This window comes from Perognathus longimembris, chromosome 14 (genome assembly GCF_023159225.1).
Source record: "Perognathus longimembris pacificus isolate PPM17 chromosome 14, ASM2315922v1, whole genome shotgun sequence".
NCBI lineage: Eukaryota > Metazoa > Chordata > Mammalia > Rodentia > Heteromyidae > Perognathus > Perognathus longimembris.
The window spans coordinates 59,053,043-59,067,757 of NC_063174.1; the positions used below are offsets into that span (position 1 = coordinate 59,053,043).

General features: G+C 43.9%; 1 protein-coding gene and 1 non-coding gene across 4 annotated transcripts in view; one reads left to right on the forward strand and one right to left on the reverse strand.

Moving 5' to 3' along the window:
• Eml1 (EMAP like 1) overlaps positions 1–14,715 on the forward strand; it is a 132,419-nt gene that overhangs the window by 78,176 nt on the left and 39,528 nt on the right. For all 3 annotated transcript variants that reach the window (XM_048361802.1, XM_048361800.1, XM_048361801.1), the window contains exon 3: positions 5,671–5,803. In XM_048361802.1, coding sequence (XP_048217759.1) covers positions 5,671–5,803 — 133 coding nt within the window. The remainder of the gene's footprint in view (positions 1–5,670; positions 5,804–14,715) is intronic.
• LOC125363744 lies at positions 9,276–9,382 on the reverse strand. The gene has a single exon (XR_007213325.1). It is a non-coding gene; the product is annotated as a U6 spliceosomal RNA (small nuclear RNA).

Below are 14,715 nucleotides of genomic sequence, written 5' to 3' on the forward strand. Positions count from 1 at the left end.
TGTGGCTGGCCCTCCAGTAAGAACACTAGTGACCTAACATTTATTATGCTCCTTTTTTCTGCAAAGTTCTCCTTCTATGTTTTACCTTGAAGAACAATTAAAATGTTACTTAAAAAAAGAAAAACTCTTTCATGTACCAGAGTACCATTTGGAAGCTAGGGGGTTCATTCTTCTCTGCTCCCCAAAAGCAAGAACCTTCCCTCATGTGGTTTCTCTTCTTTGTTCTTAAGGAGCATTTGTCTGAAAATGATTCACTACAGCCATCCTTTTTTCCTGCCATTCTCATCTATGACTGGTGCTTGTTCAGAATGAACACAGTCAGATTTCTGGCACGATAACAAGATACTTAAGATAGTCAACTTAAAAGGAGGAGACACTTATTTAAAGGTATGTTTTCAGAAGTTCTGGTCCATGGTTGCTTGACCCTGTTGCTTTGGACCTGTGGCAGCGCAGTACATCCTGGTGGGAGCACATGGTCGAGGAGGCCTGGTTACCTTGTAGAGGCCAGGAAGCAAGAGAGAGACAGGAGACCAGAGTCCCACAGCCCCTTGAGGGCCTGCCCAGAACGGCCTACCTGCCTTCCCCCAGGAGCTATGTCCTAGTCCTGCTGCCAGCAGGGAACCAAGTCTTCAGCACACAGGCCTTTAGGGAGGAATTTAGGTCCAAATCATAGCAGACACTAGGAGGTATTTTTGCTTCTCCAAAAGCCAAATTTGGTTGGCTCTTAGTAGCTAATAAGTTTTCAATATAGTAAGATTAGAAAAACCTGGTGTGATATCGTGTGTACATCGATGCTTATTAAGTTATGGGAGCTGGAGGTGCTGCAGCTATTTCAGAAGCCAGTGGTAATAAACCTTCAAGGGTTGCATCCAGATGGGAGTACTAGACACAATTAGACCTTGACAAAGTGTGGCTCTTTCCAGTTTCCATTCAATGAGTGGTCCTCATGTACCTTCCCCTTCTTCCTGTCTCCCTCTATCCCCCTGTGTCCCTTCATGCATTCTCAGCAAGACTTAAATAGTTCAGTCTGCTTTTGATGCAACTCTGGGGTGTGTGTGTGTGTGTGTGTGTGTGTGTGTGTGTGTGTGTGTGTGTGTGTGTAATACTAGGCAAGTACTACTGAGCCACATCCTCAGCCTGATGCTATTACATTTTAATATAAAATTTATTACACACTCTGGGAAAGCCTGCTGCATGCACTTGACTTTTCTTACTTTGACTTTCCAAATCCCGTTTCTTCCTGTAGGAGAAGGATAATTTGCAGATTATTATGAGACTGGATTTTGAAACTGTAACTTAAGAATTAACAACTTAGTCATGACTTTGAAAGGACAAAATAATGTCTTAGAAGCAAGGTTTGCATTACGGAAATTTAATGTGGTCTTTTCAGTATCTATTTTGGGTTTTAGTTTTAGAGTACCCCCCAAATACCTAAATAAGAGGCTGCTCCAGGTCATTTCATGTAAGGGCATGGTATTTGCATATAGCCCTTCCCATGCTTCTATATGCTAGACTCTCCTGCTGCCCAGGACAACAGACCCCTCAGGCTCCCCTTCCCTTAGGATTGGGAGATGGGGACTGGAAAGAAAGGTGAGGGAGATAGCAGTATATTAATGCCTTTAGCAAAAGGAGCACTTGGCTCCTTCGACACAATTCCCTCAGCCTGCCTTGACCTTCTACTGAGAGTCCCTACTCTTCCCCAAAGTCTGTGCTTTCTTCCAGGGTCAGGTAGCTATTCCCCACTCTGCCCTTCAGGCCTGGGAATGTGACAATGTCCTGCTAAGGGATAGAGCGGCCAGTCTGGGCTCTGGAGTTGGAGGTGGAGTCCATACCCCTTGGAGCATGTGTATGGAGGAGGGTGTGGCTCTATCTAGGATGGTGTGAGTACTGCTCATGAGCAATAGTATATAACCAAGCACTGCAGGCTCTCATAGTATATAATCAAGAAATGAAGATTCTCAGGCCTCTCCCCAGCCTAGAGTCAGGGGGATTGGCCCGGATCCTTAAGGCACATTCTCTATGTGCATTCCAGGAACACATACATCTGAAAATCTCAGCAGCCTGGGGATCCGTGGCTCCTGCCTGAATTCCTAGCTACTAAGGAGGCTGAGATCTGAGAATTGCTGTTTGAAGCCAGCCCAGCAAGAAAATTCATGAGACTCTTATCTCCGACTAACTACCAAAAGGCTGGAAGTGGAGCTATGGTTCAAGTGTTAGAGCACTAACCTTGAGCAGAAAAACTAAAGGACAGTGCATAGGCCCTGATTTCAAACCCCAGGACTGAGGGTAGATAGAGCAGGGGGGATAAAATTGGATGGAGAGGATGAGACCAAATCACAACAGTAACTTTGGCAAAATGGAGTGTTGGCACCACAGACTGGACACGGTCCCCACCCCCACCACTGCTCCTCAAGACCCTGTGGCAAAATGGGAATTGAACCAGGCTGCTGGGCTGGGGATATGGCCTAGTGGCAAGAGTGCTTGCCCCGTATACATGAGGCCCTGGGTTCAATTCCCCAGCACCACATGTATAGAAAATGGCCAGGAGTGGCACTGTGACTCAAGTGGCAGAGTGCTAGCCTTGAGCAAAAAGAAGCCAGGGACAGTGCTCAGGCCCTGAGTCCAAGCCCCAGGACTGGCCAAAAAAAAAAAGAACCAGGCTGCTCAGGTCAGATACAATGCATTTCAAAACGTTAGCACTCTGCCCAACTCAAGTGTTTGAGAGCTGCTGCTGGCTTTAATTCAGCTGTTACATCGCGGCCCTGGTGCTCTGTAGCAGGTGAGCAGGCTCCTCGAGCCAGTGGGGTTTGTTGATGGGAGACAAGAGCATTAGAGATTGGTCTGGACAGAGTCGAGAGAAGCAGATGGCAGAAGTACAGAGCTAGGTGCCAGGAAGCCACCAGGAACCACAGAGATGGTACAGCAAGAATGGAATGGTACCTATGGGCCAAAGTATGCCTACTGGGCCTTTTACCAACAAAGGCTCATTCTCTACCAATTCCAGGGGCCCAAATCCTCAAACCCAGTGTCACTGAGCCAAAATCAAGGCATCCACAGGCCTAGCTCTGCAGATGCTTATGGAAGTCTGCTCCTTGTAACTATGGGTCGTGGACAAATTGCTTCAGTCTCTGCCCCATCTTTACATAAGGACACACACATTGGATTTAGGGACTACATCTCATCTACATCCTTCCTTTACTACACCTGCAAAGACTCAATTTCCAAATAAAGTCTCATCCTGAGGTTTCAAGTAGCACCTGGCACCCCTCCCCCATCAGTAACCTCGTCTCCCACAGCAAGAACTTGGCCCCTGCCTTCCTCCTCCCATACTTCACTGCTCTCTGCCAGTGGTCAACAGTGGCCTCCACTTTGCTAACCCAAGTCTTAAAATCACAGTACTGGTTCCTCTGTCCTGTTCTATAGTCTTACTCAGTCCTACCTGTTATTGATGTTCCTCTCCCCCACACCCTCTGAGAAGAGGTGTCATGTATTTGTGACACAAGTAGATTGTTGTTTTGTATGTGTATCGGTAATGGGGCTTGGACTCTGGGCCTGGGTGCTAACCCCAGGCTTTTGTGTTCAAGGCTAGTGTTCTACCACTTTGAGCCACAGAGCTCCATTTCCAGCTTTTTGTGGTTAATTGGCAGTAAGAGGCTCACAGACTTTTCCTGCCTGGGCTGACTTCAAACCATGACCTTTAAGTCTCAGCCTCCCGAGTACCTAGGATTACAGGTGTAAGGTGTGCCCGGCAATTAGATTCTTTTTGTATGTATATGTCAGTCGTGGGGCTTGCACTCAGGGCCTGGGTGCTGTCCCTGAGCTGCTTTTGCTCAGGGCTCCACCACTTAAGCCACAGCACCACTTACGGCTTTTTCTGAGTAATTAATTGGAGGTAAGAGTCTCACAGACTCTCCTGCCCAGGCTGGTTTTGAACTGCAATCCTCAGACCTCAGCCTCCTTAGTAGCGACTAGGATTAAAGACATGAGCCACCAGTGCTTGGCTTAGATGCTTTTTCATGATCTGAATTCCTTCATGGCGTTCTCAATCTTCCAATTGAGCTTTCCTCGCAGACATTAAAGGTCACTGTGCTGTGAGGGTCTCTGGGCTTTGGCCATGATTGTGATTGCATCCCATGTCCACCACACTGTATAGTATCAGTGTTTCCCACCCTTCCCTTCTCAACCCTCCTCCAGCCTCTGGCAACACAACCAGCATCTGTTTTACCTTCCATCTTTAGAGTACCCTTTCTAGATTGTCCTGTAAGTGGAGCCACTCACACGTGCAGCCTTCCTTCCCTCACATAGCAATGTGGGGTTTTGTTGTTGTTGTTGTTACCACTGCTTTATATCACTTTCATCACTTTCTGTCACCTAGTCCCCTGTATGGATGGACCATATCATGTATCTTGTTACCTGTCACGGGATATGCTGGTTGCTTCCAGTTCTTGACAGTCACAAATAGAGCTGCTATAGATATTTACACGCAGTCTTTGTAGACGCACGTTTTTCAGAGCCATGGAGGAATACCCAGTGTCAGCCTGATTGCTGGATCATATGGTAAGGCTATTTCGTTCTGTAAGTAACTGCCACTGTGTTTTCCAAAGTGGCTGTCTCACTCCTGGTTCCCAGTAGCAAAGGGAGCATTGGTGTTTGTGTTTTGGATTTTCGCCATCTACATCCAATAGGTGGTATACAGAGACTTCTCATTGTTCCTTTTATTCGCATTTCCCTAATGACAGAGAAGGTGGAGCATCTTTTCATGTGCTTGTTTGCCATCTGTGTGTCTTCTCTGGTGAAGTTCTTTTCAGATCTTTTGGCCACTTTTTAAGTTGGGCTGTTTGTTTTCATACTGTTATGTTCCCCACACAAATCTTTCATCAGATATGAATTTGTAAACATTTCCCCCCAATATATGACTTGAATATTCATCTTCTCAAGTTGCTTCTGCAAACGTTAAAAATTCTTAGGGAACCCACACTATTTTTTTCTTGCACGGAACATGCTTTTAGTGTTGTGTTTGAAAATTTATCATCAAACCCACAGATACTTCCTACTAAAAACCTTTATAGTTTTATTATTTTCACTGATTTCGAGCTAATTTTTATGTTGGGTGTGTGGCTAGCATCTAGATCCATTGTTTGAGCACCATTTGTTGGAAGATCGTCTTTTCTCCCCTGCTAGCATTTAAAATTGACATCTCACACTAAACACAGTGGCTCATGGCTATAATCCAGCTGTGTGTAAGGTAGCAATGGGAAGATCACAGTTCTAGGCCAACTATGGCCCAAAAAAAGTTAATGAGACCCAATCTCAGAAACAAACCAAGCATGGTTTACATGTTTGTAATCCCAACTCCTCAGGAGGCAGAGGTAGGAGGATCATGGCCCAAGGCTGATTCCCTGGAGGAAATGGGAGAAAAATAAACCAAAGGCAAAAACTATTGGAGGGGTGACTCAAGTGGTAGAGTACTTGCCTACCAAGCATGAGGTCTCAAGTTCAATCCTCACTACTTCTAACACAAATAGAGAAAAATGAAACGGACACACTTTTCCTTTCTACACAGCTTAAGTCCTGCAGAGTTACTGTAGCTCAGCAAAGCATTACTACTGCCAAGCAAAGTGTTACTGTGACTAAAGGAAAAGTTCTGATTTCTTCTTGTTTTTCTTCCAGCAAGACCACTGGTGCAGACCCTGCCTCTAAGAACCACTGTCAACAATGGCACTGTGCTACCAAAGAAACCCAGTGGCTCCCTACCATCCCCATCCGGGTCCAGGAAGGAAATCGCTATGCCGGCAACCAAAAGGTAGACCCGTGAAGCACGCTTTCCTTTCCTGACACTTGCAGTGTTTCATCTGAATTAAAGCTCATAAAGTCCAGCCTTTGGTGTGTTGCAATAAAACAAAAATGCTATACATTTAATTCTTCTTGCTTTAGGTTTTTTTTTTGTTGTTGTTGTTTGGTTGTTGTTCTTGGGGTTTTTTTTTGGGGGGGTGTTGTTGTTATTGTTTGCCAGTCCTGGGCCTGAGCACTGTCCCTGGCTTCTTTTTTGCTCAAGGCCAGCACTCTACCTCTTGAGCCACAGCACCACTTCCAGCTGTTTCTGTCTATGTGGTGCTGAGGAATCGAACTCAGGGCTTCTTGCATGCCAGGCAAGCACTCGAACACCAAACCACATTCCCAGCCCCTTGCTTTAAGTTTAACTGAATTGTATGTGAAATCTCACTTGCTAGAGCCATAGTGTTACTTAGAGGTTCTCTTTCTAAAATCAAATGGGCTCAGAGCCTAGGAAGAAAGAGCATGTGGTACCCATGTCCATATATAGAATATAGCAAAATTCAGATTGCCATAGCAATTGCCTTCAATTTGTTTCTATAAAATTTGGGCAAGCTTGCACTTCTATACTGTACCTGACGGCAGAGCTGTAGATATTGGTGTTGTCTGCCAAGTAGATTATGGTGTGTTCTTTTGCAATGATTATTTATAATCGTCATATTAAAATACTATGTCTCATAGTCAGTATGAATTCTTAGGCTATAGAAAAATTAAAGGCCTGATGATTATGGTGTCTAGCTAGCCTGAAAGAAATTCCTTTGTAGTCCTACCCCATGGGCATGCCCTAAAATGCACAATTTGTGGAGCTCATTAACATATCGATGGTCCTAGGGACACAGGGGATGTGGGTGTAGGTGCGTCTGTGCTCTGAGGGCTCTGGTGGGCTGCTGTGACTTAGAGTAGAAATCCAGCTGTCCATCTTTGCATGCCTCCTCATTCCCTTCCAATTTAGTATTGAGGTCTCACCTCACCTGGAAGCTGTGAACTGCCTCCTGCCCTGTGGGGGCTCAGCAGCATGGTGGAGGATGTTCGCAATATGTCTTTTGTGAAGTACTTCTTTGTCCTGGAGAAACTTGATGTCTGTGTCCCCTACAACTCTGACAAGAGACTTGTACTGGCAGACACCAGAGTGGCTTGTGTCTGACCTGTGTCTGGTCGTTCCCCCCCCCCCCCCCGGCCCCCGACCCAGAGAGCTGCTCTCTGGAGCAGTGTTGATTCCGAAAGAAGTTTAGGTTTATGTGCTCTTTCAGATGGCTACTTTAGAGAAAGCACTATGGAGTGGAAAACCCTCTGTACAAGTCTGGTGCCAGCCACTAGGGTCTTTGGTGGGTGGCAGCTGTAGGGTATGTACCATGTGGAGTCAGTGAGATGAAGAATAAGTGGCCCATCTTGTAAAGGAGAGGGAATGGTTTAACTTGGCCAAAGGTGATGAGGTACAACTGGGTTTCCAATAAATTATGTCAAGCTAAGGCTGCAGCTGTATTCAACAGTTGCAGCACCCTCAAATATACAGTTTGTACAGAATGGATACAGAATTGTACAGATGGTTTGGCCAAATGGATACGCCTGGGTTTCATCAAGTAGAGTTTCATGGTTTATTTTTTGTGATTTTAAGTAAATTTGTCTCACAGTGCTTTTTAGATTTTTCAAAACACAATTCTTGGCCTCATTTTAGAAGTGTTTATAATAATTGGAATCATTTGTATGTATGTCCAACACAAAATGACCTTTTGAATTCTAACTGGCAGCAATAAACAAGCCTTATTTATCTAGATGTAAAAGCAACAAGATTGACTTTTTTCTTTAAGATTCAGGCTTCCATCTGTTATTTTTATTGTGGTGAAAATGTATACCATTGCATCTACCATCTTAACCATTTCAAAGTCTATGCAGTTTAGCAGTGTTAAATATATTCAAATTGTTGTTCAACATCTCATCTTGCAATGCTGGAATCCTATACCCATTTAACAATTCCCCTCCCCTCTCCTCTCTCCATAGTTCTTGGCAGACTCTTCTTCCTGGTTTTCACTTTTTTTTTCTTTTTTTTTTTACTGTTTAAGATAATTCATAGGCGAGGAATCTTGTGCTTTCTTCTCCAGTGGCTCCTTTGTTTAGCGTAATGTCCTTAAGATTCACCCATAGTATAGTGTATTCTTTAAGGCTAAATAATATTGTACTACACACACACACACACACACACACACACACACATATATATATATGTATATGTACCATCTTTTGTTTACCCCATTTGCGCGCGCACACACACACACACACACACACACACACACACATTGGCTACTGTGAATAATGCTACAATGAATATGGTATGCAACTGCTAATTTGATGAGGTTTTTTTTCCTTGAAAAAGTTGAATTCTGTCAAATGCTTTGTCTACATCCCCTGAGATGATCATGTGGTGTTTGTTCTGTGAATGTGGTGTACTATATGATTAGATTTTCATAAGTTAGAGCCATCATTGCATTCCAGGAATAAATCTTAATTGGTCATGTTACACAGTCTTTTGAATGCACTAATGAATTCAGTTTGATATTTTGTAGAGGATTTTTTTCATCAGTATTCATCAAGGATATTGATCTTTAGTTTTCTTATTAGTATTAATTTTGTATGAACTAGTATTAAGTTCGATAAAATTCCTCAGTGAAGCCATTTGCTCTTGGGCTTTTCTTGGTTGGGATACTTTTGAGGCTTCCACTTCTTTACTAACTATAAATCTATTCTGTTCATATATTTTTATTTATTTTTGATTCAGTGTGATTAGGTTATATGTTTCTAAGATTTTATTCATTTCTTCCCTGTTATCCAGTTCATTGACATATAATTTTTATAGTAGTCTCATAATCTTTTTTTATTTCTGTGGCATCAGTTGTAACATACTCTCTTTCAGTTATAATTTTAATTGTTTAAATCATCTCTTTCCTTTCTTTTTTCTTTTTGATGCTACTGGGGTTTGAACTCAGAGCCTTGACCTTGTGAGGCAGGTGCTCTACCACTTGAACCAAACCTCCAGCCCTCAGTTTTGTTGATCTCTAAAGCAACAATTTTTAGCTTTATTTAGTTTCTTCTTTATGCTAACAGTTGTTTTCCTTTGTTCTTTTTCTAGTTCCTAGAGGCATGATATTGGTGGTGGATTTGCAATCTTCTTTACATGCAAACCTTTGCCCCATAAACTCCCTGCGTTTCCCACGTTGGTTGTAGGGGTGGGTCTCACTGCATCCTGCAGGTGTTATTTATTGCATTTTTATTTTCATTCCTCTCTAGGTATTCTCTAAAATTTCCTTCAAATTTTGTCTTTCACCATTGTTTTTTAAAGAATGAGCTCTTTCATTCAACAATGACTTTCCATCATAGCAAATGGTTAATGAATGATTGAGATTTTTCTCTACCTTTATTCTTTTTTCTGATCTCTCCCTTTATTCTTTTTTAACATGGAACGCTTCATGAATTTGCGTGTCATCCTTGCGCAGGGGCCATGCTAATCATCTCTGTATCGTTCCAATTTTAGTATATGTGCTGCCGAAGCAAGTACTCTCCCTTTATTCTTGAAGACAATAAAATTTTTAATTCATGTTTTATATATTTAGACTTTATATAAATATAAAATAATAAAATATATTCCATAATATGCATATATTTTATAATATAATATAAATATGAAATAATTTTCAGATCTAAAGGACAAAAATAAAAACCAAATGTGGATACAATTCCCAGCTCCCCATTCACTTGCTACTTCACAGGAACATAGTGGTTATTCTTGTTCTCTTTTAAAATAAAATTAAAGAGAGATTTTGTAAAAGTCTCTAAGTGGGATTCAAAGTAAGATTGCTACACAATAGTGGCCATGTCTGTGGTTTTCTTAGATCTCTTAGGATTCATTTACATGATCATTAGAACTCCTCCAAGATTATGTTTTGAGTTCTTATATTTGAGATGTTTATTTAGAGTAGGATGATTCCAGGGGCCCAGTTTTCTGAAACTGACAGCAGGAACAAAGAATCTAACTCATGGGAATGAGGTGGGAGACATTAGTGGGTGCTTTGCCCCCTCTGTGTCAGTGGCATGTTTTGATTGAAAACCTATTTGAAAAACCAAGTGCTGAATATTGTTACCTCAAATCCTCAAACAACCTGGAGAGGAGGTATTAATATCTCTGCTTCTCCAGAGGTTCTCCCCACCCCCACCCCCTGGCTAGAGAGTGGGAATGTGGGCTCTACCCACATTCTCTGTCCACAGTCTCTGTCTCCAGGGCCCTGCTCCTCTGCCTGTGCTAAGTGCAATGACCCCAGGCCAGCTGTGACAGCTACTCACGAAGATGCTTAATGTGACCACCATTTGGAAGGCTCCCTTCTTTATAGCCTTCCTATCCGTTACTGTTTGGGCACAGGAATGGGGGAGACTCCGAGCTAAAGTTTGTGGCAAGTGGTCAGTCTGAGAGACAGAACTGTCTACTAGAAAGAGCTGTAGGGGCCAGACTCCCAGGAGAATAAGCAGGCCTGTGTTGAAGCATTTCAGCCCAACGTGAGGGTTCCTGTGTTGTCTCAGGAGTGTTGTCTTAGCAGTATTGTTTTAAGAGAGGAAGAAAAATTGTGATTGGTAGCCAAGTGTTAATCTATATGTGCAAGTGTATGCATTTGAATGTCAGTAGTATCTCTCCCTCAAGAAACATCCTAAGACCTCTGTAGTCTTTCCTTTTAAGTTTGGAGAAGAATCCATCAGCTTACCCGCTCAGCTATTGTCAGCACAAACCGCCAACCTGAAGTGTGTGTCCAGGGCTGTGGGTTGTGAGTGTCGTGTTTCTGCTGGATTCCCCAGGCTTCTGTGGACACGGGGCTGGAGGCAGCTGCAGCCACTGTGACTGCATGGAGAAGTTCCTGTCAGTCTCTCCATTAGGAGAGGATTTTGACAGCAGAAAGAAGCAAGCAGGGCCTTGTGAATATTAGGATTCAAACAGCTTCCAAGTCATCGCAAATATGTTTGCAATCATGATAGAAATTTTCTGTAATCAGGAGTTCCAAATGAACCGAGTTGGGGCATCTGTGGTGTGTGCAGGGTGTATGTTTGTTTTCTTTTCTCTGGAGCTTTTCAGCCTGGTGCTTAAGAACAAAATGCCCATTGGACATAGTCCAGCGCCCAGCGGTTGTGCTTTGTCTTGCCAATTAAGACTTCGATCTGGACGGGGGCTTCCTTTGGAATCTTTGGGGACAGCTTTGTTTCCATTAGTCAAAGGAAAAAAGGCAGAAAATCTAGGGAAGACACTGGGGGTCATACCTTGTTCTGTGGGCCAGCAGCTGACAATAGAATGTTCCCACTGGCTCAAGGAAGAAACAATTGTTCATTCTCTCTGCTCCTAAGTAGAGCATTACAATGACAGAATGCTGTGATTGTGGAGATGAGAAGAATAAACGTGGTACAGAAAGCATCATTTTAACAGTGCTCCATGCTTGGTGTGAGATACAATGGTAAAATAGCTATTGCTTTCAAACTAACAGCCAACAGCTCTTTGGAAAAATAGTTCTGCTTGTTAGAAGTACAGTGTTTGTAACTGCTTGGGAGTCAGTATAGATATGTGCATGGCTTGAGAAAAACAAATTCTGATTTCAGATGATTTTAAAAAATATATTCCTAATATATTTATTTGTTATCCAAATCCATTGCAATATAGGTGCTAAGTAGACTCTGATTTGAGTATGTTCTCGGTAGCAAAATAGAGATGGGAAATATTATCCTGTGGAGAAGACCGATTGGTACCCAGCCTTATTAGAAGTCACCCAGGTAGTTGGCCTCAAAGGATAGGAAAAAAATTTTTTTTTTCTGAAAGATCCCATAAGATTGCCAACCTTCCTGGGAGGGGATGTGCATTTTGCTCCTTGACCACAAAGGCATGTTTGTTTGTTTGTTTGTTTACAGTATTAGACATGGAATTTTTTAATTTAATTGTTGAAATGTATTATCTAGTCCATCAAAATTGTGTTTCAAAATTTGAAGGACAGGGCTGGGAATATGGCCTAGTGGCAGGAGTGCTTGCCTAGTATACATGAAGCCCTGGGTTCAATTCCCCAGCACCACAAATATAGAAAACGGCCAGACATGGCGCTGTGGCTCAAGTGGCAGAGTGCTAGCCTTGAGCAAAAAGAAGCCAGGGACAGTGCTCAGGCCCTGAGTCCAAGGCTCAGGTCTGACCAAAACAAAACAAAACAAAATATGCAGGACAAAAAGCCAGGTTGGTCCTGGTCTTCCATTGACCAGCATTCAGTACTGTGGGTGCCTCATACAAATTTGTTGAGTTAGTAATTGTTTTAATATAGCGTTTGTCACCCTGGCTACCAGAACAAGTGAAATCATCAATAAATCTCCGGTCATGCAGCAGAATTACCTGTCAATTTTCTATTCCAATAGCAAAACTCTGGAATCTTTTTTGGAAAACCATTTCTGACTCCAAATTGCCTAATGAAAGAAAGATGTAATTGTCGTTTCTTATGCTTAGAGCAATTATCTAATCATAAAAAGATTGTCACCAGTCTCCCTTGCAGACATGTTCTTATGTCTGAAATGTAAATTGGCAAGAGTTCTTGAATGCATATGTAATGAAATGTAAATAACTATTCTATCCTCAGAATTTAGAAGGTTTGGGGGTGGGTGTCGGGGATAGAGAGCTGGGAAAGGAAGAAAAGATGAAGTCGTGTGACTAGGCACCCACAACACTTGACCTGCCTTTAGCGCCGAGAGATGTCCTGTGTTGCCCCGTGCTTGTCACAGGGCCAGAAGCACAAGCCAGCACCCTGCCACTTCCCCCGCGTTGCCTCCTTGGAGGAGCACTGCATCTCTGCTATTCCAGGGGGCTTCCTGGGGTGAGTCCACAGCCCTGCTCTCGCTGGCCGCCCTCTGCTGCAAAGGTCTTGCTTTCAAGCTTTTATTTTCTGTCCTCCACTTGGGTCCTAGCAAATCCTTTTTAATTCGTAAGAGCTCTGGGCTCTCCAAAGGAAATGTCTTCACATAGAGACGTCCTATAGATTTTCTGAAGTTTAACATTTTGATGCAAATCTGGGCATGGAAAACGTCGTGAAAGGGCTGGCATGCAGTGTACTCAAGATGGCTTTCCTCTTGGGTAGGTGCATCCTGTAATTTACGGGAGCTTAGCAAAACGCCTTCCCACACTCTTACCATGGCACTGTATCTACCCTGCTCTTATTCGGTATGTGGATTAAACGGGACTGTGAGCCTTCCCAGGCCCGCAGACTGAACAGATCAATCCCACGGCACGGGGCGCTGAGGTGGGTTTTGTAACCCCACATGCTGCTTTCGTCCTTTTCTCTCCTTGCCTCAGACACAGGAGCTGAAAGGACTTACCCTGGCCCTAGCATGCAGTCCTGCTTCAGTCGGGTAACTGTGTTCAGTATCCATATGCAGAGAGCCTGTGGACCCTCCAAAGCCATAGGATCCCTCGGGGGTTTTAGCAGTTGCTCGGGGTCTTGGAGAGGTGGCCAGTAGGGAAGGAGTGGGGTAGAACCGCTAGCCCAGCTCCTTGCCTAACTTCAAAGTTGCTGCATATCTGCGAATTTGTTCTTGTGAAATGAGGATAGTGCTAATGTTGCAGAAGATGTATGAGGTTTGGATGAGATAATACATGTGAAACGCAGAGCACTAGGCGTGCAGTGACTATTGTGACCACTGTGGTTTCCATTACGGATACCCTGTTACCTTCTCCAGTAGTGTTAGTTATCAGAGTGTTATCTGTTAGTTATCTGAGTGTTAGGTATCAGAAAATTGGCTTGTGTTTGCCATGATTGACTAGCCCTCAGGGTTTTCCTGCTCTAAAAGGTGTTTCATACAGTTCTTCACATTGCCGTGAACTTGCCGTGAACTCCCACAGGGTCACCGCAGAGGTGACTCTCCTGACTGCTCTCTGCCACCGCAGAGTCTCCCAGGACCCCATCAGCTGTTGGCACCAGGGAGCTTCAGAGCCTGGGCGAGGTACTTGGCAGAGATGTGCTCGCTGAGCTACAAAAAGCAGTGTATGGTTTTCGTCACTGGGAGATCTTGAACTTCAGGCACAAAGAATTTTTAGATTTGTCGATTGCAGTCCCAAATTTCAGAAATGTCATGTTGCTCTAAGATGTGTAATTTTCGCGTCTCCAAATTGAACACTTTTAAAAAGCCCCACTCTGACCTTTGGGTGTGTCCATGCAGTTTCTAGCTGGAGGATTCTGGTGCTGCAGATTCAGAGCTTGCTCAGTTACCAGAAAAACGTGCAGAAATGTCTTAAAATAATCACAGTCATGTTCATTTTATTTACATGTGCCCACTCGGAGAATGAGGTGGTTTTGCAAAAGGCAGCATAATGGCATTAAAAAAAAAAAAAGAAGAAGAAGAAAGAATGACTTGAACAGTTAAAAGCCAGGCTTAGGCACGGGCATGCTGAGGAGGAAGAGAGTCCCAGGAGGGTAAGGAAGGGGCAGGGGCAGGGGATGGTTGGGGCCACCTGTGCCAGAGTCTCCCGGATTCAATGAGATGGAGCTCAGCTCTGTGGCAGGACCCTGCCATGCTTGGTCCCTCCATGCCTGCACACCCTTTCCTGGTCTTTCCTCCATGGAGAATGCTCTTGCCATGCCCGGCGTGGTCCTCTCCCTTCTTCTATGGGACTGTGCTCAGGTGCTGTGCATACTCTACCCTTGGCACATTCTCCTGGCGTCTCTGCTGCCTCCTACATCAAGACAGCTTCTCAACCCCTGTCTTCAAAACTAGTTTCACCGGGGCACCTCCCATCCTGCCCTCCTCTTCCTTGCCGTATGTCAGTGGCTCAGTGACACCACCCCTCCTGGCCACCACCGGGACAGCCCTGGCCCCAGCCATCCCACAGCT